Here is a 25,574-nt window from a genome sequence, read left to right on the forward strand (position 1 = left end):
GAATGGGCACAGCTGGGTTCCAATAAAACTTTATTTACAAAAACAGGGGCTGGGCCATAGTTTGCAGTCCCATCTTAGAATGTCAGAACAGGAGCCACGCCTTCGAGGAGATAATTTCATGGAAAAGTACATTCTTTAGGGCTTTATCCGTGAATACCACAGATTTGGTGCTCGAAGACAGGTATAGCTAGAAGTGGCAACCGCAAAGGATTTGGAATCGATTGAAAAAGCATCCATAGTAGGTTGTTTAAATAAAGGCCAAGTATGTTCACGTTTTGAGGACACAGCGATGGACGATGAGGAGGGGAGGGTGTCTTTATTCCCAACTGCCTCTCTCTCAGGAGCCGCGGCAGATGCTGGGATTGATAGACCTGCAATCTAAGCCAGCATGTGAATTTGGGGTGTTCTTATGCAAAAACCAGTAGTGCCTCTAATAGCTATTCTGATTCCAAGGAGAGGGACAAAAGAAGTGTTTAAAAAAAAGGAAGGAAAATTGTCATTGTATGTGTTTATGTTACATACACTGTATATGTACATTGTGTGTATGCATATGTATACATGCATATTTGTATATTTATATATGTACCTAGGATATGTGGCTGTGCGATTATTGTTCCATGTGTTTAAAATAGCCTTATGAATGTTTGGAAGACAGACATGCCAAGCTCTTACCAGGAGCCAGTTCTGGGCAGTGAAATGGGGTAGAAAAAAAATGGGAATTTTTACTTACTACTCTTTGTAATACTGTGTGTTTGCCTACCCTGCACCATTCATGTATTGCTTTTATAACCTAAAAATAAAACAAAAAACTAAAATCCCAACAACCTATACTTTTTAAAGGAAAATAAGATTATTTCTGTGGTAAGAATATTACCACCACCTCTTCTCCCCTAAGAAAACAAATTATTTTAACTGTCACATCACAGTTCACTAGTATATATACTACTATATATATTGATTCAAAATAATATTGGAAGAGAGGCCTCTCAGATCAAAACATTTTATTAGACGACTTAAGCCCCTGTCCAAGACCACAAGTACCAGACGAGTGTTCTTTAATGGACTACTATGCAGCCCTTAAACTAGTGTTGTAAAATGTTGTTTCATGAGCTGTCATGAAGTATAGTTTTTACACTTAAAACCGTGTTACCCAGGAATATTTTCCTGTGGTCCTTCCTGTTCTTAGAGGAGAGAAAGCATGTGCATGGGTATACGGGCATGCACACACATGCACAAAGGCAAAGGATATGCCAGATGCTGAGTGGTTTTTTTCTTACTGGTGGGATACAGTTGATTTTTTAATTTTCTTCACTTTGCTAATCAGTATTTTCTAGCATGTATTAAACAAGTATTACGTTTGATAGAAGCATTAAATTTGAACAACTATTAAATTTGATAGGACCAAAAGTAACCACCCAGTTACCTGTATAATGGGGACAACACAGTTGCCTTCATTTTTCTTAGACTCAGTTACTCCTGACTTGCCCTGGGGCAGAGCCTGCTTAATCCCTTGCTCCCGGTAGGAAGTAGAGAAACAAGTATGGAGCAAGAGGCTTGGGGAACCAAAAACGGGCCCCCTGACCAACCTCAGTCACATTGTGCTTGTCCCCTTCCCTGTGGAGTCGGCTACAACCTCAGCCCCTCCCTCTCCCTCCAGGTGACCCAGAGATTAGAAAGTTCATAGGATTCATGCCATTACCTGAGGAGCTATCAGCTGACCATCTTCCTAGAATAAATGGCCTTGTTTCTTTTTTTTTTTTTTTTTTTAAGTAGGCTCCATGCCCAGTGTGGAGTCCAATGTGGGGCTGACCTCAGGACCTTGACATCAAAAGTTGGACACAACTGACTTAGCCACCCAGGAGCCCCTCTTTTTTAGCTATTTTTAATGGAAAATTTCAGATATACGAAGAAGTAGAGAGAGTATAAACCCAGCCTCAACAATTAGGAACGTTTAGCCAGTCTTGGTTCATCTATACCTACCAGTCTAGATCAGTCTGCCCTCATTCCTTCTCCCAGTGCTCGGTAAAGCCTTTCTCAATTCCCCCGACCATAGCTGCCTCTTTCCTGCACTTTCTTATGACCCGTAACATATTATAGTTAGTTGTGTGCTTATCTCCTTGTTAGATTGTACTGTTCTTATGAAACAATGAGTATTTTCCTGACCTCCCTCTCTCCGGTGGTATTTAACAGTGCTTAATGCAGGGAAGAGGCTCAGAAATATCCGCTAAATTAATTTGACTTGATTAAGTTCGTTGAGGAAAATTTTCAATTATAAAAGAAACGCATCACATTAAACGGAAAATGTTCAGATATAGCTTAGGACCAAGAGCATTTTATCTCACCTGCAAGGATTTTATTTTATTTTATTTTTTAAAAGATTTATTTAATTATGGGGGGGTGAGCAGAGGGAAAGGGATAAGCAGACTGCACTGAGCATGAAGCCCAAGGGGGGCTCTACCCCAGGACCCTGAGACCGTGACCTGAACCGAAATCAAAAGTCGGAGGCCTAACCGACTGAGCCACCCAGGCACCCCTCGCCTGCAAGGACTTTAAAAGACTTTAAAGAATTGTGATGAAAAGAATTTTCAATTTGGGCCAATATAGAAAGGCAACTTTTTTTGAGGAAAATAATAATTTTTCTTTATGGTCTGTTGTCCCTTTTTCACATATATACCTGGAGCCCGTAGCTCTTCTCTCCTTTTAGAATGCTTTTTTACCCCAGTTAGGTAAGAGTGACCCTGACTATATTTTAGAATATCCATTGTGTTTTAAAATGTAGATTTAAATTTTCAGTAAAAGAAACAGGCTACATGTAGGACCCACATGCCCCATGAAGTCAGTTGATACCAGTCTCGTGAATAACGGTGGCTCACAGGTATGGAGTTCCCTGTGTACTCTGTGCTTTCACCTATCCCCTGCTATCACGGCAGCCCTCGGGAGCGGGGCAGAGGAGTGCAGGGCAAGTATTGTTGCCTTAAATCTGCAAATACGCAAACTTAGGTTTAGGGAGATGGAGTGCATCTTGCCTGAGGCAAGATTTCGGTTTAAGCGTGGATTGGAAACCAAAAGGGCTTTGGGATTAGATGTTGCAAATGGGCAAAGATAGGAAACTGTCTTTTTCAATATTATATGTCTTTGGGAGACAGACCAGGTTGTCGAGGTAAGTTATGTATCCCTTAATGCTGTAGAACCACCGAAGTGATCTCGTACTTTCTGAACGAGTCGTTTCTCAGATCCCTCATGTTCTGCCTTAGTCTTTTGTTGTAAGAATCAATTCACCTTCTGATGAATTAGCAAGGCTGTTGTGCATACGTACTGGTGTGGTTCTCTCTCATTGTCCTTTCTTGATTTAAGGAGCACTCTGGGCAAGCCCATCTTTGGATAGTGTGACTTGCCTGGGCTCTTGCTCAAACAGATTTGTATGGAAGACTTAGTTAATTCCTTATCCTCATCATCCTTTTATGACCATTATTATAAAATTACAAAGCAAAGTATACACTGTAGTGTAGTTCATGAAGAAGGTGTGTCAGTCTAAGAGTATCCTCCTACATGATCACCAGGTTTGAATTTTTGGTTGAGAAGAGGAGAGGTGAATAAATCATTGCTGACGGTCTGTTATATGCAAGAGCTAGACTAGGAGAGGCATATAGAAAGTAATAGTGGTGGCAGAAGGACGAGGCTCAGGATTGGTTTTAAGGGTGGTATGTTGCATAAAAGCTTTATTTGCTCAGTGAAGGAATCAGTTGCATTTTTTTTTTTTTAAGTAAGCTCCACACCCAGCGTGGAACTCAATGTGGGGCTTGAACCCACAACCCTGAAATCAAGATCTGAGCTAAGATCAAGAGTCAGATGCCTAACCCACTGAGCCACCCAGGCACCCCATCAGTTGCATTTTAAATGCTGGCATTATCTGTATTACTGACATCAACTCATCCTTTCAAAGTTACCTATCATGCCGATTTTGTCAAAATCAAGGATATCTTAGGGGAAAGAGAGGTTGACTTTCTAGTCTTGACAAATGTACCTTGGAGTGTGAAGATTGTTTTAATATGAGATTTCATTTTTTAAATCCATTTGGTTAATTTGGGTTTTTGTATGAGGAGTGACCATAAGTTCTATCACTTGTGCTGCCGACTTGAGGCAACATGGTGCAAGAGTCAGCCCCGGCATCCCGGGGCCTGGTTTGACTCCAGGCTTGGCCACTTAACAGCACAAGGCCTTGGCAGCTTACTTAACCCCTCTAATCCTCAGTCTTCCTGCTGGTACAACAGGATGGTGATGCCTTTCTCACAGGATCGCTAACGGACCACATTAGACAACGTGGCCGAGGTGCCTGGCACCCCACAGGCGCCCAGCACATGTCCCCAGCTGCAGTGCTTATGGATTGTTGGAGCACTCATGACGTAATGCCTACACCTGCTGCCGTTCTTCTGCACTTTTGTCCCAGCCCAGAGCTCCTGAGCTCCAGACCCACCTAGGCAGCTCCCTGCTGGATGTCTTCATCCCCAAGTCACCATAGCTAAAACTGATATGTTGGCTCCGGTCTCCGTCACTGGCTCTGCCAGTTTGCCCAAATGAGGCACATGGGAGCTGTCCTAGATCTCTTCTTCATCTCTCATCCTCAGTCCATTCTGCTTGCTTAACTCTCGCTGGCATCTGTTGCCTCTGACCTCATTTTCTGACCTGGTGACTGTCACAGCGCTGAAACCTGCCTCCCCAGCACCAGTCAGCATCCTTCCCCTGAGGCAGTCCCTGTGACTACCGAGTGATCTTGGACAATCAAATCAGGTCTTCAGGAGTCCAGCCTAGAATCCTTTAATGGTGCCCCCTGTCTTCAGGATGAATCTGAGCCTTTTGGTGAGGCTCCCCAAGATGTAGACCCTGCCCTTCTCTTTTCCGCCTGTCTTAGCTCCGCCTGCACGCACCCTGTACCTCGTCTGCCTGGGACTTCCTGACTCCCACAGGGTCACACTTCCATGCCTTCACAAGTCCTGTTTTCTCTGCCCAGAATATTCTTTCAGTGACTCCCACCGTCCGTGTAGTTCTGGGAGGCTCGTGGATGGTGTTGCTTGTGCCTGGAGGCCTCCCTGTGCCCCTGTTCCCAGGCTGAATTAGCTGCTCTCCCTAGAGGCTTCTGTATCACCATTCACCCCTGCTGTAGCTGCCATTAACTCCTCAGCAGTCTGTGTGTGACTCGAGAGCAGTGGGGACTTTTATCTGTTTATCCCAGTGGTCCGTGAAAGTCACGTGTATGAGTGAACTTACATCCCTTCTCAACCCAGAGAGGCTCAGGTACCAGCCACGTCTGATGCTGTCTTATTACTTGTCACATCTTTGACGCAGTGAGGTGGCAATTGCAGACAGATGCCATGTCGCTGTGTGGGCCACTGATGGAACTAGGGCAGAGCTGCCTAACAGATGGGCTCCAGAGTCTGGCGTACTTGATTTTGAGTTTCAGTTCCGCCTCTCAACAAGCCTGCAGTTGAGCTTCAGAGTTCCAGCTCCTGACCACATCGCTGTACTGCCAATGGGGGAAGAACGTGATGGTCCAAAAACAGGAGCATCGGGTCCCTCCGGCAATTGCCTTTCTTCTGGAAAATCAGCAAATAATGGGTTTATAACTCACGCTTCTGGGAGCTCTACTAGCGTGAGTCATCCTTCTTGAGTCCAAGCAATTCTGAGGTGGGTGGGGATAGACGACCTCAGAAACCGGGCGAATTCATGGAGATCAAGGCCGCCCTATGAGACCCTGGCAGCCTGACACCCTACCTTTTGCACTGACACTGTTTCTATTTCCTAAAATTTGGGTTAGAAAAGTTCATTACCAAACATCTACAAAATTAGCTCAGGAGCTCAAGGAAATCAGGCAGCTTTCTTAAAGAATGGCTGTCAACCAGGCCTGCTCTGTCATGCTTTTAAAAACACAGTTGTCTGCCTACCCCACTCCTCCTGCTCTCAGAAGTCAGATGCAATAGGACATGGTTCTGCAAATGTCATTTTTGGGGTGTCTGCAGGTGTCATTTTTGAAGCCCCACTGAGCACTGTGGGCTGATACCGGGTAGGGGACCCACATTCCGAGAAGGAGCTGAGGACTGACCTTAATGAGGACAGGATGAGGTCAGAGGCAGAGGCCTGGGTCAGGAGGCCTGGGTGGGGGGCGGGCCCTGCCCTACTTCTTCCTTTCCTTTCTGGCCAAATGTTTTATGACCCCATGATGACTTTCTCTTCTCAGTGCATCTCTGGAATATGAATTCTGAAGTTCACAAGACTTTTTGTGAAACTGCTTGTACTTGTGAAACTTTTTGTGAAAACCTTGTGAAACCACAGTGATATCAGAAATTAAAACTATTTCTGTTCTTTCGAGTTTGTGCTATTGCAGTTAGTTTAAAATAAGCTTGAAGGATGTGTCAGGGAAGCCTTTCTCCTTTGGGAATCAGACATGATGTGCTGGCGTAGCCGGCAAGCCGAGAACCGGGAGTCTTCATGAGACAGGGGCTGTTGGATCAGACAGTGCGGTGGCCATGGCCCGTGTCCCCACATCCTCACTGTTGCCTTTGGCAGTGGTGGCTGTATACATCTGCCGAGTGAGTCATGATCATTTTTATGGTACATCGTTAAAAATTTCCAGGGTTACTTAATAATGAAGTTCAAGGAAACAGAAGGGTTAGATTTCAGGAAGTAGCTACTTTTTAAATGCCATCTCGTATTTTCATGTTATGACTTAATTTCGTATCAGACTTTAACAAATTCTGATGTTGGAAATCTCCAGTTTAAACCAAGTGTAAAACTAGGACAGTGCTCCTTCTGTCTTTAGTTTGTCTTTAGTCACAGTTCCTACAGTGGCCAATTCTGCTGCCTCTACACCTTCTCTCCTTTTCTGCCCTCACTCACCTGAGTCTGGTTTCGTGCCTTCCCTCAGACCCACCTCAGGGCCTTTGCACATGATCTCACCCCTCCTCCAGATCGTCGGTAGCTCGTCCCCTCACTTCCTTCAAGGCTCTGCTCAGTGGCTCCGTAGCAGTGAGACCTCCTGTGATCTCCTAGTACCCTCTGTGGCCCAACACTCCATAATGGCCTCATCCTGCTTATCGACAGAGCTCGTCGCCCTCTGACATTCTGTTCGTGTATTTTTTTAGTTGTATGGTCTTTCTCCCTCCCCTACTCCCCCCTTCCTCATGGAAGCATCACAAGGGCAGGGACTTTGTCACTTTTGTTCCTGGGTATTTCCCCAGGGCCTAAAACAGTTCCTGGCACATATTGGATGGTTAATAGCAATGTGTTGAATATGAGTGAATGAATCATAGAATTTTTTTCACTTAGAAGGGACTTTTTTAGTTGAAGATAGAGCTACCGTACAACCCAGCAATTGCACTACTGGGTATTTACCCCAAAGATACAAATGTAGGGATCCGAAGGGGCACGTGCACCCCAATGTTTATAGCAGCAATGTCCACAATAGGCAAACTGTGGAAACAGCCAAGATGTCCATCGACAGATGAATGGATAAAGAAGAGGTGGTATATATACACAATGGAATATTATGCAGCCATCAAAAAAAACAACAAAATCTTTCCATTTGCAACGTGGATGGGAACTAGAGAGTATTACCCTAAGTGAAGTAAGTCAGTCAGAGGAGGACATGTATCATATGACCTCACTGATATGAGGAATTCTTAATCTCAGGAAACAAACTGAGGGTGGCTGGAGTGGTGGGGGGTGGGAGGGATGGGGTGGCTGGGGGATGGACATTGGGGAGGGTATGTGCTATGGTGAGCGCTGTGAATTGTGTAAGACTGTTGAATCACAGTCCTGTACCTCTGAAACAAATAATACATTATAGGTTAAAAAAAAAGATAGTAGGAAGGGAAAAATGAAGGGGGGTAATCAGAGGGGGAGACGAACCATGAGAGACTATGGACTCCGAGAAATAAGCTGAGGGTTCTAGAGGGGAGGGGGTGGGGGGATGGGTTAGCCTGGTGATGGGTATTAAGGAGGGCACGTATTGAATGGAGCACTGGGTGTTATACGTGAACAATGAATCATGGAACACTACATCAAAAACTAATGATGTATGGTGATTAACAGAACATAATAAAATAAAATAAAGGGACATTTTTTAGGATCATTGGCTAAACTTATGTTACAGATTGGGAAACTGAGGCACAGAAAGGTTATATGGCTCATTCAGAATGGAGCTCAATCATTTCAAAACTGTTTTAACGGCTCTTTTTAAAAATCTAGGAATATATGTACAGCCTTCTGAGCAGTTGTCCAGGATGAGAAGAAGAATAAGTGAAAATAAACTGATAATTTAAAAATTTAGCAAACATAAGACTAGTCATCGTATAATGGCAAAACTTTCTGATACAGAAGGTACAGTCTTATTCGTGTTCTACAGCATAGAGTGCACCTTGCCTATAGTTAGTGCTCAAGAGAGACGTGTTAATGGATTTGGTTATATTGTTATAGAGCTATTCCTTTCTGCAAGACCGTCTTTCTGCACTACTCTTTTTCTTTTTTTTATTCTCTCCCCAAATAGACAATTGTTCTTACGGCTTCTCATTCAAAATTCTTTTGGTTACAAGTGTCCCATTTAAGAGATCTCTCTCTCTGTGTGTGTGTGTGTGTGTGTGTGTGTGTGTGTTTAATCTACGAATAGCTAGCAGGATCAAAGACGTGACCTGGTCTCTGGGAAAATCCAGAGATACTTAGTTATTCCAGGTTTCCAGATGCAGCTACGTCAAGTTAAGCAAAGAACTAATCTTTCTAGTTCCCCACTTTGTGGAAAAAATCCAGTTGACAAGTCATGGTGGTTTGCCAGCCTGCATGGTTCTGACCTCAGTCTTCCTTATGCTGACACAGACATCCTTGGAATCTCACTTTTGACAAAAAGTTGTTTATAAGTAGAATGATGTTTAGATACACAACAGTCAGTTTGGGAAGTGGGACCAATTAATTTCTCTTTAAATAGAAAAGAAATGAAGCACAGCTACTCCTTATAGTGAACTGAAGTGAACTCTAGAGATGCAGTGACCTTAACTTTAGAGTTGGAAACCATGAAAATTCAGGATGGGTATATTTAGGAAAATATGAGAGGAAGAGAGTTGGGTAACCACACGAAATAGAAAAGAAAACCTCTTTCTGTTGTTGGCATAGATTTTAAAAATCCACTCTCGTGTGTCTTTGGATATCCTAAATAAAGAAACTGTTCGGAGGATGTCTTGATTGTACTTTAGACCATTCTCGACTAATCACCTACAAACTCTTTCAAACTGTACAAGCTCTCCTGGAAACTGATACACACACTCCCCACCACTCCCCAAAATACACAAAACCTCTGTCCTCCACACCCCACCACTGGCAGGAGTTTTGCCGCTCAGGATTACTCTTCTCCGCCCATTCCTGCTGGTGCCTGGACATCCTGAGGTTGGTTGCAGAGCCCATTCATACCTGTGCCTCTTTCTGTATCATAAGGTAACCTAAGAGGATTCAACTCTGACAACAGAAGCAGCTAAATCTTGGATTGATAAACTCCAAAGGCTGGAAAGTGACTCAAAGAGACAAATCTTACTGTATCTGATCACTGGCATTTAGCTTAAGTCAGTCGACTTTTCCATGCATTTCTACAAATCTGGCTGTGCATCATGGTGTAGCATTCACTGCCAGCCAGGTGTGCGGTCCGAGATGTTCTAGCAAGAGTGATGGGTTAGCGCTGCGCTGCGCTGCCCAGACTCGGAACTCAGTCTCCCACACCTGGTTAGGGTTCGAAGCTGACGTCCAAGAAAGAATTCTTGAGACGGCTTTGCACCTTGCAAAAAGGTGGTTTTATTAAAGCACGGGGGGGGGGGGGCAGGGCCCGTGGGCAGAAAGAGCTACACTGGGGCCATGAGGAGCAGCCCATTATAAACTTGCAAGTTGGGAGTGGGGTAGGGATAGTGTAAGCCTCTCGGGTATTTTGGAAACAAGGTTCCTAGGATCCTGAGGGGGCTTACCTATTGCTGAGAAAGGTCATTTAATATTGTTTAGTAAAAACTCAGTCATGAGACCTTTCAGATGTATATCGGTGGGTCATATGCTTGGAGGATGATTTCCAACATGTATCTGGGGGGAGGCAGGTAGAGATAAAGGAAGTTCCCAAAGGAATTTTTGTATGTTAAAGTAGACTTACAGGATCCTGAGGGTTGGGCTAAGATTGCCTCTTGCCCTTATCAAAGTGTCAACATCAAGGGAGCTGAGTCCCTGGAAGAATGTCACTCTGCCTGTTTCAAAGACTTGTCAATGGGCTGTAGACAGTAAGGAAATTTAATAATTTTTATTCTGCCTTTGTTTCCCACATCAAAACCCATCTGCACAATTGCTGTCTGGGCTTGGAAGTTCAGTCTGAGTAACAGCAGAGCTCGCTGAACCAAATGGGAATTTTGCCGATGATTTAAGCTAAAGGGGCCGCTTACCTTGCTATAACCAACCTGGTTCATGGTGTATCTCAGCGTGGAGTAAAATTTAGGGCCCCATCAGAGTTTCGGGCTCCCTGCATGGCTGTCTTGCCTCTCCAGGGTTACATGTCTTAGCCACATTAATAGCTCAGTCAAGTCCCCCTCAGAGATGAGAACATTTGGTCACCGGAGGCCATCTTGGGCAGACATTTCACAAAAGAAGAGATTCACCTGGCAAAGAGACAGATGAAAAAGTATCCACCCTCACTAGCAATTAAAGAAATGCCCAAGATTAATTTTTTAATCTCTCAATTTGGCAAAAAGTAATAAAGAATTACGTTGTCTGGTTGAGGCACTTGCATTCGCTGCCCTCAGAGAAGGGTCCTGAATAGGCACAGCCTTTCCCAGGCCGCGTGGTAATGTTTAACAGAATGGAGACATGCAAATCCTTTCTCCCAGCTGCCCTACTTCCAGGAACCAAAAGCTAGGAATTTATATTGAGGAAATGGATTGAGGACCTACTCAAAGAAGAGTGTCCAAAGGTTGCAGCATTGTTTGAATGTTAATACTTGGAAACAAACTAAGTATTTTAATAACAAGGGATGTAAGTAAATTTTTGTATATCTGTAAGATTTTTATAGTGCAGTTAAAAGTGATATAAAATATCACACGATGGCCTGATAAAGATGTATTGCTGAGTGAAAAAAAAAAAAGCAAAACATCACAAAACAATGTGATGGCTAATCCATTTAAAAGTCATGTTAAGTCAAACTCCAAACTCCAATGGTGACTTTTATTTTCTTCTTTTTGTTTATTTGCACTTTCTAATGTTTCTGCAATGATCATCTATTTCTTAGTGTAATATTTTTGATAAGTGCAGCAAGTTCGGTCTCCTACTGGGATTGTTGGGGGAGGGGGGAGAGGAGAGAGGGCTGGAGACGGTGGTGAATAGGAAGGGGTCCCGCTTGCATTGATCATGGCTGACCTGTATGCAGTATGCACCTGGTCCATCTAAAGTTAAATATGAACCATTCCTGGATTCTCTCGGAACCATTGCACCGCGTCAGTGGTGATGAAGGACATAGTTTGGGGAACAGAACAGATTTCTCTAAAGAGTAGTAGTCACATATCTACTTTTACATAAATCCTCATCAGACATTATTAAAGAAAGAACTGTGTACTGTGGTTCCAGGAACTTTAGGAACTGTTCTATCTTCCTTTCGGAAAGATACTGCCCAGGAGGTCAAGTTTTCGTTTTATAGAGACACCGTTTCTTCCTGTATGAAATATCCTCTATAGGTATTTATCCGAAAATTGAAAACGACTGCTCCAGCTTTTTTAAAGTAAGTGACAAATGAAAGCATACTTATGGAAAACAAAACTTGGATTCTATTCAGAGGTTAAAAGTCCTCCCCACCCCACCCCACTCTGCCCTTTACACAATGTATTCTTTCTTCTATTTAGGGATAATCAATGTTAACTTTATTCTAGATCTTTCTGTATCATTTACATATATGATGGTATGTGTGTACATGAATGAATATATACTAATAGTCTTGAAGTTTTTAACTTAAATTAGATTCTAGTATATATGTTATTCTGCAACTTTTTCTATTCCACTTATATTAATGTGAGTCTTTGCTCACATTTCTTATGTTGAATCTTAGTAAGGAATTGTATGTTTGATATTTATATCAGTAAAATTTATTTGCCCTTACTCTTCTGCCTCTCAGAATAAACTCAGTCACCCAGGGCAGATTGTTAAAAACCTAGCCCTAAGTTGCTTTCCCAAAGTGTAGCTGTCACTCAGTTCTCTGGAATTTTGAACCACATGGAAGGCTCAGTCAATGCTTAGAGAACTAGCTCACAGAAGCGCCAGAAGATTGTGATATGTGAAAGTGCCTAAGTGGTACTTTTTTCAACTTTACTTTTGAAGGATTTTAAGCATTCTTTTTTCCCCCTGCCAGAAATTTGCATTTCACTGGAGAGAAAAATCAGCTGTATTTTCTTCTAGGTCTACCACTCATAAATCCAGTGACCCCACTTTCTTTCTGGGGGCCTCTGTTTCCTGGTCAGGAAAATGCTATGACATCTCTAAGGTTCTTTCCAGAAGGCTCAGCATTCTCTGATTCTGTCCCATCACCTCCATAGCACCTAGGACAAGGACTTCCGAGGGCATTGTGGGGGGGTGTTAATGCCATGTGACATAAGCACAAATGATGGTGCCTCTCCGAGTCACTTGCACATGTCCAGAATTGAGACCAAAGGCTGGTTGGCAGCAAGACTGTGATTGGGGAGGAACGATGGCTCTGAACTCCCTGTACCTTTTTTACCAGCAGCATGGTTCATTTGTTAAATGTCTCAGATCTGTCCGCCTGTGCCTAATGTTTAGTATTTTTAGTAATTTACTTTAAAACTCTGGTGTTCAATACTCTCTTCCCACGCCCACTCTTCCTTGCATCCGTGCACAAGATGTACCTGAGGGCATCATGACACTGGACAAGTCACCCAGCTGGTATTTCAGGGTGGGTTAGCTTCGAAAGACACTGTTTCTTAACCAAATAATTTTCCTGATTTTAGAGTGTGAGCTAGGTGTAGTGAAGGGTTTCAAATACAGTGCAGTGTCTCTTTTTAAATTCCTTTTATATAAGCACCGATCGTGTGTCCTACTTGATTCACAGGCCGGGGCGAATAATGCTCAGCCGTCTGACGGTTCTGAACACAAGTGTTCGTGAGGCACAAGCTCCAAATGTTCTCCAACATCACTGCTTAAAAGATAACATTTCCCTTCTTAACTTTCTTTTTTTTTTTTAATTTCTTTTGTCTTTTCCTCTTTTTTTTTCCTTTGCCTCCATGCAATCCTGTCTTTTTCTGTGGAACAGAAAAGGTAGCACCCAAGCAGATTTCCATGCACACAAACCCTTCCCCCAAAAAAAGAAAAAAAAAAAAAAAACTAGGCTAACACTCCACCCTCTCCCAAAAAAATCCACAATGAACTGTCTCTGTTTGTTCAGGCCTCCCTTTTAGGAGTATAGAATGGGGATTAGGTAAAACAGAAAAAGGACAGGAACAAAGCAGAGGGAAGGCAGGATGGAGGATAAGAAAAGAAAGGAGTTGAAACAATGGTGTGTGCCCTTTATGTGGATGTGGGAAGTAGGAAGGGCTCCTTGGCCACTTGGCGGGGTTTCCAGATGAAACCCAGACCAAGGGTGGTTTTGGAGTCTGCAGGCTTTGCAGTACTACTTGAGGCTGGAGGATGGCCAGGGGAAGGCAGACCTAGGAAGCGTTTATGATGCCTAGATTCTACTTTGGGTCTGGACTGTTCCCAAGCCAAAGATCTCTCCCTCCCACCCTCCTTGGAACATGGTTGTTTTTGGCTTTCTCTTGGGATTGCTGAAACATGGGGAGCTCCTATAAAGCAATTTAAGACAGGAGTGATAGCGTGAGTGAAACGGGGAGGGATTTCCAGAGCCCTCCAGGTGGTGTGAAAGGACTGTTTCCCAACTTGGAAGCAAAACCAGTTTTTGGTTGCCACAACACAGCTGCTATTGCTTTCCACTGACCTGTGGCTCAGTAAAACGTGCAAGGGACATGTGATGATGCCGAGCTCAGACCGACGTGCTGGGTGACCCTGGGAAGGAGGAAAGGCAACTCCAGGATTCCAAACTGAGTTCTGAGTTCCAGGAGGAGGATTTCCCAGGCCCATGAGCCTCTTCTGGCTTTTTTTTTTTTTTCCTAGCTGTGGGGCTGGTTGGTGAGCTCTATCCAGCACCACCTTTAGAATAGTTGTTGTTGCCCGGGGGGAGGAGCCAGGATTTAAAACCTAGCTCTGCCTCTTCCTAGATGTATGTCCTTAGGCAAGTTCTTCCATCTCTCTGAGCTGCAGTTTCCTCAGCTGTAAAATGGAAATAATGATATGCTTTCACTTACAGAGATGTCACCAAAATTAAAGAAGATGGTGTAACGCCCTGGGTATTTATGCACCGGTACCCAGGTACTTAATGTGCTGCTACTGAGTAACCAGGGACTGGTTCCTTTCTCTTTTAGCTCCTGCAAGGAGAATTTGGTTCATTAACATAGTGAAATTAGACAGTTATCTAGTTTCTAAGGAAAAAGGGAAGCAGACGGCAGAGCACTTTACACAAGCCATTTTCCATGGAAGCCGCATCGGTCGCTGTGTCCTGAAATACTGGCAGGCTCCGCAGGGTGGTGGGAGGAGCGGGAATGGAGTGAGGCTTCTGAAGTTCTGCCCAGGGCATTTGTAAGCTCCGGGGAAGTAAATGGACACATTTCAGCCTCACTGCTTCCAGGCCAATATGGGTACAACTTAGCAATTGGTTTCACCATAGAATTTTGGCAGATTTCAGGCGCCTGGCCCCCTCTAGGGTTTGACACAGAGAGAGGGATGATTCTGGAGGAATTACTAGGAGCAAGAAGTAATTCCTAGCACAGACACTTGCAGGAAGACACTCTCTCCTGCGTTCTCTGGTGCCCATGACAGACGTCTGGCTTGTCCTCGCCTCCAGCACGGCGGGCTCCAGGCAGGCAGGGACTGCTTCTCGATCAGCGCCTTTCCCCAGAATCACCTAGCACTGGACTTAGTACATGCACAAATAGCTATTTCTCTAAAACTTGGAACTAGTTTTCAAAAAGTGATATGTGCACATGGGTAAAAAGGCACACAATATCAAAGGATGTACAGTGGAAACTGAGTCTTATTCCCAGTCTTGACTTCCCGGCCCCTGTCCCAACAGCCAGTCCCTTCTGTGTTTTAATGAAGAAAGGGGCCTGTCTGTGGAGACAAGAACCACTTGTCCCTTTCCATCCCCCCACAAACAGTCTTTCCTGTACAGGCCGACCTCATCTTATTGTGCTTTGCAAACACTGCGGTTTTGACAGATTGAGAGTTTGCGGCAACCCTGCAAAGAGCAAGTCTCTTGGCACCATGTTCCCAACAGCATTTGTTCACGTCGTGTCTTTGTGTCACATTGTGATAATGTTCATAATATGTCCAACTTATTCATTATTGCATTTGGTATGCTGATCTATGGTCAGAGGTGATGACTCGCTGAAACCTCAGATGATGGTTAGCGTTTTTTAGCAATAAAGGTTTTTTTGTAATTAAAGTCCATACATTATTTTTTAGATATAATACTGTTGAACACTTGATAGAATACAGTATAAACTTTTATATGCACTGGGAAGCCAAAAATTTCAGTGGACTCACTTTATTGCAGTATTTGCTGTATTGTGGTGGTCCAGAACGGAACCCGCGATATCACTCAACTTATGCCCGCATGTGTTTTTTCATTTTATGGTAATATATTGATCATTCCATATCAGTCATCCCCAAAATATGTTGAATATTTAAGTATTCATAAAACTCCTGGGTTAATTGGGGAAATGTTACTTTTTTTTTTTTTTTAAGATTTTCTTTTTAAGTAATCTCTACATCCAGTGCGGGGCTTGAACCCACAACTCCGAGATCAAGAGCCACACACTCCACCGACCGAGCCAGCCAGTCACCCCAGAAACATTACTATTCTTAACTCAAAATTAAGACTGTTGGGGAATGGATCGGTTGGAGGATTTTTGCCCAACAGGTAGGACTGGAAAGCAAGTCTTCCAACTCCTACTCCAGTGTGTTTTGCTCTGAGTTGTACAGTTATTTGAAATTGCTGTTTATCTGTGTGGTAGAGGCTAGGAACAGTGTCCTCCCTTGTTTGCTGCTTATAATTTATACAAAGATAAACTTAAGTCCTGCCTGAAGCTGGGGTAGAGGGTCTCCTCCAAACATATCTGTGAAGTTTGGGCCTTTATGCCCACTGTGGTAACAGATTCCCTGATGTCAACACTCTGTTGCCACCATGTGCAAAAGTGAACCAGGAAGACTTTGTATTAACACATTTATTTCCAAATGCTGCAGAGACTGTTATAACAGAAGATAGCTGCTTCCGAGCCCCCACTTCCAAAGTTCAAGTTTTGGACAATTGCATGTCGTCTGCTATGGACCTTTTACCTCCTGTTAAGAAAGACAGGAGTCCAGCTCAGAAGTCTGCTCATGTATCAGGATTTATCGTGAGACAGAGCATATCTTATCAGTGGAAGAAAGTTGGACAGTTGTAGGCATAAGACAAAAGACGTTCGGGATTTTATACTCTCTTGAGAGGCAAATGCTAGCTTTCACAATAGCTTCACAGAAGCCCATTTTATTTGCTGAGATATCGTTCTTGTAGTCATGTATGCCACGCCCTTCTACTTTGAAAAGATAAGTGATGTCTTAAAGTGAACATGTACCATAATTGTTAAAGAAGGCAAACACGCCTCAGAATAAGTGAAATCCAGCTTTGAGAGTAGACATTAAATGTTCTCTCTTTTTTATTTTTCCAGGGACACGTGGCCATCAAGAATCATGAGCAACCCCTTTGCACACCTTGTTGAGCCTTTGGATCCTGCACAACCAGGAAAGAAATTCTTCAATTTGAATAAATTGAAGGATTCAAGATATGGTAGGTACATGGCTCTCTGATGTAACTGTTCTCACAGCAGTTAAGAATCTTCTTTGCTATGTAATTAATTAGCCTTTAGGAGAGTTGAGAGAGGGAGTAGCAGAAATGGCCGAATGGTCTTGAGTTAAGCACACAAAATCACACACACACATCTTTCTTACATTGCCCATTTTTAAGTAATAATGATTATATACATGTGACACTTATGTAACATTTATAGTATATAGAGTGTTTGTACATATATATTATTTAATCTGTATAACATGACCTATAGGCCATGTTTATAAAATGTAAGAAGTCCTGAGGAAGCTAAGGCCCAGACGGTCAGTGACATGATCAAAAAACAACTATGTGAGTAGTAGAATTGGACAAAAACAGGTCTTTTTTATTCCAAACCCTCTGCTTTTCTACCTTGGCACTCTGATCTTTTCCAAATAATATTCGTGAATAATTTTCATAGATCAGGATAGAACATTTCTTTTATAAATAAACAAAATAGTTTTTCTTATGAATTATCATTGTCTTATCCTCAGACCCATCACCAGGGGCCATCCTACATGGTGTTTAGGCTTGTGTTTCCTTTGAAAGGTGCATGGGGCTGTCTTTGGTCTTAATTACAATAGTTGTAAAGGAGTTACTTTCTCATTTCTTAAACACTAGTTTTCATAAGAAATATTACTTTGTGTGTGTTACTTGCCAACACATAATACAGTAAATATCTAGATTGACTTCTTTGATGATAACTTAAGGGAAACTGTTTTTGGAATCCAAGGTAAGGCAACAATTTATTATGAAAGAATTAACTGTAATATTTATTTTTACCTAGTCTGTGGATATTTTCTAGTACCAAATGTCTTTTAAATCCATTCGATCTGCTTACATTTTAAGCTGTGGAAATCAGTTTAAACGTCCCCTCTTTCCCTATTGGAAGAGTAGTCTGAGGCCTTGTATCAAGTTTATATAGAGATTGGCTTTAAATAGCTCTTATGAGAAGGTGTCTCATGGCTTTTGTTGGTTTTGTTATGCTTTCTCCTTTTTTCCCTAGAACGCTTACCATTTTCTATCAGAGTTCTCCTGGAGGCAGCCATTCGGAACTGTGATCAATTTTTGGTGAAGAAAAATGACATTGAAAATATCCTAAATTGGAATGTCATGCAGCATAAGAACATAGAAGTGCCCTTTAAGCCTGCCCGCGTCATACTGCAGGACTTCACGTGAGCCTGATGTCACTTCACTCTGCTCTTCACTGCCTCCTTTGTCAGCCTTTAGAGAAAGCTTTACACACACACACACACGTGCACACACACACGTGCGCGCACACACACGTGCACGCACACACATGCACACACACACAGTGCCTGTATAATTTATCACCCAATATCCAGACACTTTTGAAAACGTAAGGGGTGTGTTATCCTGGACAGCAAGACATTGTCTTGGACACATTGGGATGTATAGTCACTCCACCTTTTCCAATGGCAAAGGTCATCATCTTTGGTCTTGGAGATCCCGGTGTTGAGTATACTAGCAGAAGGCGGAAGAAAGCATGGAGTAGAGCGATCTTGGAACCTTCTGTCCCTCTCACCCCATCACCCACATAGCCAGTTTCAAAACAGCTGCCCTTAGAACAGTGATGTGCTGTCCCCTTAGGGGAGACTTGTAGGTCACAAGCCCCAGTTCACATGCTGCTATTCCCAGGAGTCTTTACTCCCCATCATGGTCTGGTTTTTTTAGACACTATACCTTTCCATTTTTAAATGATGTTATTTTATTCCTTCTAGAGACCAAATTTCATTTTTCTAGAAGACCAGTCTAGAGGGCAAATTTTATCCTCGAAAATAATAAAAAGGAAAGATTCACCTAGTCTAAATTTGATTCATAGCATATTCTCTGAATTACATCCATTTCTTTAAATTTGGTCTGAAGATGGAGGTCTGATCCATGCATCTTCTCTAGGCCTTTGTCACCCCACCACATGAATGGGAATCAGCCATGGCAATAACAGTCCCGAGTTTTTAAGTGCCTGCTTTGCCAAGGTCCCTATTTAGACCCTGTTTGTTGTTAACTTTAATGCAATGACAAAACTGCATGTAGAGGTACCACTCAGTCTTGGCATTTAAAACCAAAGTCTGCTCAAGGAAAGGTGTTTAGAAGCTTCCACTATTCTGAGTCATCCATTGTTCGCCCCACTGATGAAACTGTCTCATGGCCAGTGTTGTTAGTGGAGGCCAAAGCTGACAAATCCAAGGATGCTTGTTCAACGATTTTGTCTTCTGCTTAATGCTTTCTTTTCTTAGGGGGGTGCCAGCCGTGGTTGATTTTGCGGCCATGCGCGATGCCGTGAAGAAGTTAGGAGGAGATCCAGAGAAAATAAACCCCATCTGTCCTGCCGATCTTGTAATTGATCATTCCATCCAGGTGGATTTCAACAGAAGGTGAGAGATTAGAATGAATACTTGGGTTTTCTGTTTTGTGCAAAATCTTGCAGTTCAAGTCTTCTTTGTGTGTGTATGTAGGTAAACAAAAGAAGAAAGTCTTTAAAAGATGTATTCAGAAAAACTCAAACTTACTATAGATTTTCCAGTGAAGATTTGGTGGGGGGGTGGGTAGGTTGTTTGTTTGTTTGTTTGTTTTTTTAAATGTATGGGGTTTTTTCTTTTTACTTCTTCTGGAGCCCAGGTTGAAGGAGAAAGCAGCTATCTGGTGATCACAGTGGGAACCCACAATATCTCATGAGGCTTAGATCAGGCAGGCATAGAATCACTTCTCCTCCAGTGACATAAATCAAAGCAAGTCTCACAGTCCAGCCCTCAGTTAGGGGTGGGGAATACACTCCATCTGTTGCAGAAGTAACTGCAGGATTACACAGGGAGGGCAACCAGGTACTGCTAGAAGAATAACTAAATAGTTATTATCAACTGTGAGTGGGGAAAGAAAGAACTATACCACATTCAGTGCTGGGGAAATTAATTATTTGCTAGAGAATTAAAGCATTACTATTTTTTAAATTAAATCATCAAAAAATTTAGAATTTAAGTATGTATGTATCAAATGTCTTGAGGAGAAAGACGTTTCTAAATTTAAAAGCAATAATGAAGCATAAAAGAACAAAGAACTATAGTTTTAATGACTTCAAAGTTAACAGTAAATATCTTAAAAAAAATATTTGCCACAAATGACAGTTAATATCCTTAATATATAAAGTGTGTATAATCCATGAAAAAATAGTAAAACCCAACAGATAAATGGGCAAAGGAAAGTGGAGATTTCACAATAAAAGGAAAAGCAACAGTAAACACTATATAAAACCTTTTCAACTTCAGAAGTAATAAAAAAGTAGATTAAATTCTTGAGATACCATTTTCTCTTATCAATATAGTTAAGATTAGAAAATAAACATTTAATTATAAAGGTGTCATGAGGGAGACACTTTTATACACTGCTAATAATATTATAAATTAGGAACGATGAAAGCAGTATGTGTGAAGATTATTAGAAATTGTCATATCCTTTGTCCTAGAATTTCCACTTCTGAGCATTACCCCTTCATAGATAATCTGGAAATTCAGGAGTCGCTTAATGACTAAATAGTATGCATTAAAGTATTATTTATAATAATGGAAACCTAGAAACGTTCTTAATGTCCAACAAAGGAGAATGATGTATTAAATTATGGTCTGTCCTTAAAGTGAATTATTAGGTAACATTTACCGTTATAATTATAAAGTGTTTAATAACACTTGGAGCATGCTCGTGTCGTAGCTCAATGAGCCAGATATAAATTGTGTGTATAGCATGATCTCAGCTAGATGAAAAGTTATACAGAGATTAAAAGATTAGAAAAAGAGGTGACAAGCTGCTAAATGATTTATCTGTGGGATTGTAACTGTTCTTTATTTTGACGATAAGAAGCTATGTTTTTTATAATAAAAAGTCATTTAAGAGTATGAAACAAACCATTCAAAGAAAAAAAAAATACTTGCTTTCCTTGTGGATTTAAGTGGGCTCCATTCAGCCTCAAGAGAATTGTGGTAACTGGCTGTTCTCAGATGAATGTTGCCAATATCCAAACCAGATAAACTCAGGACAAAGAGAAATCTGCCTTGTCCCCTGAATTGATGGTTCTTGGAACAAACAGATCCTCAGCAGCTGTTCCCTTTCCTTCGGACTCTAACCTCATCCTTAGGCAGCTTATCTTTTTTTTTCCCTTAAATCACATGAGCTCAATTTAATGGTTTGGTGTCAAAAGGGAAAAATTAAAAATTCATACACAAAATGTTATTCTATTTGAGAATAAGGATATTTCCTAACACCCCACTTCAGAAGTTATAAAAGTAGCCTCACAAAATCAGGGGCAACTTTATGTTTTTTGGAGATTCTCACTGGTGTTGATGATTTACCTTTATTTCACTGCCTGGAAGGTGAAAGGACTGGTGGGGACAGAATTGAATTTTTTTTTTAAAGATTTTATTTATTTATTTGAGAGAGAGAATGAGATAGAGGGCATGAGAGGGGAGAGGGTCAGAGGGAGAAGCAGACTCCCTGAAGAGCAGGGAGCCCGATGCGGGACCCAATCCCGGGACTCCAGGATCATGACCTGAGCCGAAGGCAGTCGCTTAACCAACTGAGCCAGCCAGGTGCCCCAGAATTGAATTGTTTTAAAGTCTGAAGTCTTTTGACTCAAAATTTAAAGAGCTCCTGACTGTTTATTAAGCAGTAGGAATCTGGGTCATCACGAAGTTCACTGTAATTTGTTTTTCCTCTTTAAACCTTGAAATCCATCAACTCTGGTTTCAATTTTTTATGGACCCTTTTCATTTATACTGCACTACTGAAAACATTATTATGAAAACAGCAAATTCTGGGGGTGGGGGGAGGGGAGGAGGACTTTGATCCAAACTGATATCCAAATCTAGCAAACACTTTTTTTTTTTAAATTAAAGACAACATTTCTATTAGAAGTGTTTTCACTGGTGGTGTTTTGTTTTTATTGCTCGAGTTTGGTTTTGCAATTTGACCTCCCAGGCTCGCTCTTCGTTTTTGCAAGGAATTAAATGTGATATGTCTCAACTTTTGTGGAACTGTGTGCTTTGTGCTGATTTCCAGCTATTTCCAGAAATGAGCTAGAAAAACTGTGAAGGGGTGCTCGGATGATAAATATTCTCATTTAAGTATTTCTGAGCTGTTTGCCTGATTTGAATAATAATAATTGGCTTCACCATTTTGAGGAATGGAAAGTCTACCTAACTCATTTAAGGTTTTCAAAGTTTTCTTTAAAATAACCTTTTTTTTAAAATAAATCCCAACAGGGGGCGCCTGGGTGGCTCAGTCGGTTAAGCGTCTGCCTTCGGCTCGGGTCATGATCCCAGGGTCCTGGGATCGAGCCCCACATCGGGCTCCCTGCTCAACGGGAAGCCTGCTTCTCCCTTTCCCACACTCCCTGCTTGTGTTCCCTCTCTCGCTGTCTCTCTCCTTATTTTATTTAAATAAATAAAATCTTTTAAAAAAAAGTCCCAATAAGAATATCATAACAATTTCTGACTGGAGTTCATGGGTATGGAAACTGTCTCCTCTGTAAATACTGTTTGTGAATTTCTAGAGTACCATTAAATGTAATACTCAGAAACTTTGGCATACGTCCAAATCTGAATTCAAATTATGTAACTAAGGAGAAATTTCCTCTTTAGTCTGTGAGGCCATTGATATTCAGAGACCTTATTTAAAGCTCAGTCGATTGGTGAATTTAGGGAAGTTCTGAGTGGTAGAAGAATCCGAATTCTAGGTCCATTTATTCATTCCAGGAACTAGAACTGTTAATTTGAGCCAAAAAAGATGTTTTGTTTTAATGCGTAAATGGGTTTTTACCCGGAATTAACCTGTCTTAAAACAGCCTCAGCATTTCTGGCTTCTGCTTGTCCTGTGGACACATTGTTTACGTCAGACTGACTTTGCCAGCGTTCTCCGGGGTGAATGTTGCCCTTCCAACCCTGCTTTTCTGCTGGGAGAAGCTCTGATGTCCTTCTAGTGTTGGAGGCAAGAGGGAAAGGGACCCCGACTGGTCGTCCACAAGTGTTCCAAGCAGAAGAGCTAGGGGAGGCCCCATATGATTAAGAGCAGTGTCCCAAAGATGCCTTCCTTCCTTTTTAAAAATTAAATCCATGTAACAGACCTACTGTGTGCGAGTATTTGTTGAAGAAACAGGTTAGCTTAGAAGAGAGAAAGTAAAGAACACAGTGCGGTTGGTAAATGTAGTAACCACGGAGAAGGGAGCAAATCATCCTGACCCGGGGAGTCTAGAGGGTTCTGCCGAGAGCATCACTTGCTCCAGGTCCCAAAGGGGGTTTACAAAGAGGGAAGCACTGGAAAAGGCACTCTACACGGAGAGAATGGAGCGTGAGGGATGTGAGGTTTGGGAGAGTTTGAGGGCTTCGGTGTGGCTGAAGTTGAAGAAAGTTTGGACCAGGAGATAGCAGAGGACTTATAAAGGAAGCTTGGGTCACATGGAAGGACTTTGTTTTTTAAGGCAAGGGATTCATACTTCATGTAGAAAATGGGAAGCCATCGGCAGGTTCCAGATGGGTCATGATCTGTGTTTTAGAGAATGGATTCTGGTGACGGTACAAAGGTAGGCTGAATAGACTGACAGGAGCCAGTTAGGCTATTTCTGGAATAAATGCTTTGATAGTTGTAAAAAACTAAGTGGTGGGAGGGGAGGTCATTAGATGATACGGACAGATGGGGATGGGGATGAGATTTGGGAAGGAAGCTCATGCATTAGGGTTTGACCCGTTGACTGTGTGGTGTCCGAGGTATGCCTGATGCAGGTGCCCCAGAGACATTGGAAATGGGGATGTGGATGGAGGCCTCAGTGTACTAGTGAGAAGGAGATGAGTACCTTCAGGAGTAGCCGCACCTGGTCTAGAGGGTCCAGAGGCTCTGCTGTTCGGGGGCAGCATTCTTATCCTACCTCGTTCCCCTGTGTTGGCATCTCCTTTCTCTCTACCTTTTGCTTTTTGCTAACACATACACACACTCACAGACATCCATACTCTACATCAGGGATCAGCACATTTTTTTTTAAGGACCAAGAGTAAATATTTTAGGTTTTGCTGCCTACATACTGTGTCTGCCCACGTATCCTTTTTTTTTTTTTTTTTTAACAACTTTTAAAAATGTAAAACTATTGGCTTGCTTCAGGGCCAAACGTGTATAAATACTGGGCTGGACTTGGCCTGTGGAGGTAGAATCTGTGGCCCCCTGCTCTAAGGCACCCTCAGGAGTTGATTCCATTAAAGCAACTGACACTTACCTTGGAGACTGTTCACACCTAGAGAAAACAATCAGTGTGGTAACTGAATGTGGTCTTTGTCGAGTAAATGCTAAGTGCTTCTAGTCCTTTTTTGCCCAAGGAGCACCTACCTGTCTTTGTCTGGCCGTCTCCACATGTCAGATGTCTAGAATCTGTTCCTAAAAGTCAGGCTTTGTGATTAGATTAGTTTCAACTTAAATTCACTTAATGTTTGCTACTCACCATGTTTAAAGGTGTGGTAGGGATCACTTGAAGCAAATAATGATTATTCTTTTTACTTTTGCCGATTGCCTCTCCTTTCCCATGTGAATGAATGCATCAGTACCACCCAGCAAGCCTGTGGACGAAATTGCCAGTGTGTTTATCACCTATAAGTTCGACTAGTAACATTTGAAGCCTTAAAATTTATACATTTAGCTTTTCTCTCTGAACAGGACAGACAGTTTACAGAAGAATCAAGACCTGGAATTTGAAAGAAATAGAGAACGATTTGAATTTTTAAAGGTACGGGCGGAGTTTGGTTCCATTGGTTGTTTCTTTATATACCTGGGTACAAGGAGAGGTGCCAAGGAGATGGGCTGCGGAGAAACGCAGCGGGTATTCATGGTGTGCTTTGCGTTCTCGATTCTAGTGGGGTTCTCAGGCTTTTCGCAACATGCGGATTATCCCCCCCGGCTCCGGAATCATCCACCAGGTGAATCTGGAGTATTTGGCAAGAGTGGTATTCGAGCACGATGGCTCTTACTACCCGGACAGCCTCGTGGGCACGGACTCGCACACTACCATGATTGATGGCTTGGGTGTCCTCGGCTGGGGTGAGTATCGTTCCGGGGTTCCTATTCCATATATGCTGTTCTATAGTGTGTAGCTTGATTTCCACTGATCCCGTGACATCCCGGGAGCGTGACTTTGCATGCCTTTGTTTACTGCTGGATTTCCAGTGCCTAGAAAAGTACCTGATGCCTAGTAGGCACTCAGTAATAATGTTTGGAAGAATGAACTGGAATAAAGGTTAGGGACATTTAGAATAAATGCAAATCACCTGAGCTGTTTGTTAAAAAATGGAGACTCCCAAACCCCATCCTCCACTTGGTGTAGAATCAAGGGGATTTTGATACAGGTGTTCTGGGGACCACATTCTGAGAAATACTTGTTAAAAATTCTGTGGAGGGAAATCCAGAAAAGATAGCTGTTCTTTACAGACCCCAGATCTACACTAGTAAAGCACTTTACTACACTAGCACAGCACTGTAGCGGGTTGGGTTATGCTTGAGGGACATAGTGAGGCACACTGAAAGCGTTCTTCCGTCATGCCTTCCTTGC

At 42.4% G+C, this 25,574-nt stretch overlaps 1 protein-coding gene and 1 long non-coding RNA gene across 3 annotated transcripts in view; one reads left to right on the plus strand and one right to left on the minus strand.

The window, feature by feature from the left end:
* The window catches only part of ACO1 (aconitase 1), a 52,743-nt gene that overhangs the window by 3,668 nt on the left and 23,501 nt on the right, over positions 1-25,574 (plus strand). The window contains exons 1-6 of one of the 2 annotated variants that reach the window (XM_028115151.2): positions 15,897-16,036; positions 16,824-16,942; positions 17,988-18,156; positions 19,240-19,377; positions 24,686-24,755; positions 24,883-25,066. In XM_028115151.2, coding sequence (XP_027970952.2) covers positions 16,846-16,942; positions 17,988-18,156; positions 19,240-19,377; positions 24,686-24,755; positions 24,883-25,066 — 658 coding nt within the window. In that variant the 5' untranslated portion in view covers positions 15,897-16,036; positions 16,824-16,845. Of the gene's footprint in view, positions 1-15,896; positions 16,037-16,823; positions 16,943-17,987; positions 18,157-19,239; positions 19,378-24,685; positions 24,756-24,882; positions 25,067-25,574 lie in introns of those variants that run through there. The other variant, XM_028115150.2, reaches the window with a different exon arrangement.
* LOC114218169 (uncharacterized) lies at positions 14-25,460 on the minus strand. The gene is made up of 5 exons (XR_015766881.1): positions 24,798-25,460; positions 24,474-24,588; positions 13,997-14,328; positions 10,452-10,664; positions 14-378 (listed from the first exon to the last, which is right to left on the minus strand). It is a non-coding gene; the product is annotated as an uncharacterized LOC114218169 (long non-coding RNA).

This window comes from Eumetopias jubatus, unplaced genomic scaffold, assembly GCF_037043125.1.
Source record: "Eumetopias jubatus isolate StellerSeaLion01/CBP00866 unplaced genomic scaffold, mEumJub1_p1.0 scaffold_15, whole genome shotgun sequence".
Taxonomy (NCBI): domain Eukaryota; kingdom Metazoa; phylum Chordata; class Mammalia; order Carnivora; family Otariidae; genus Eumetopias; species Eumetopias jubatus.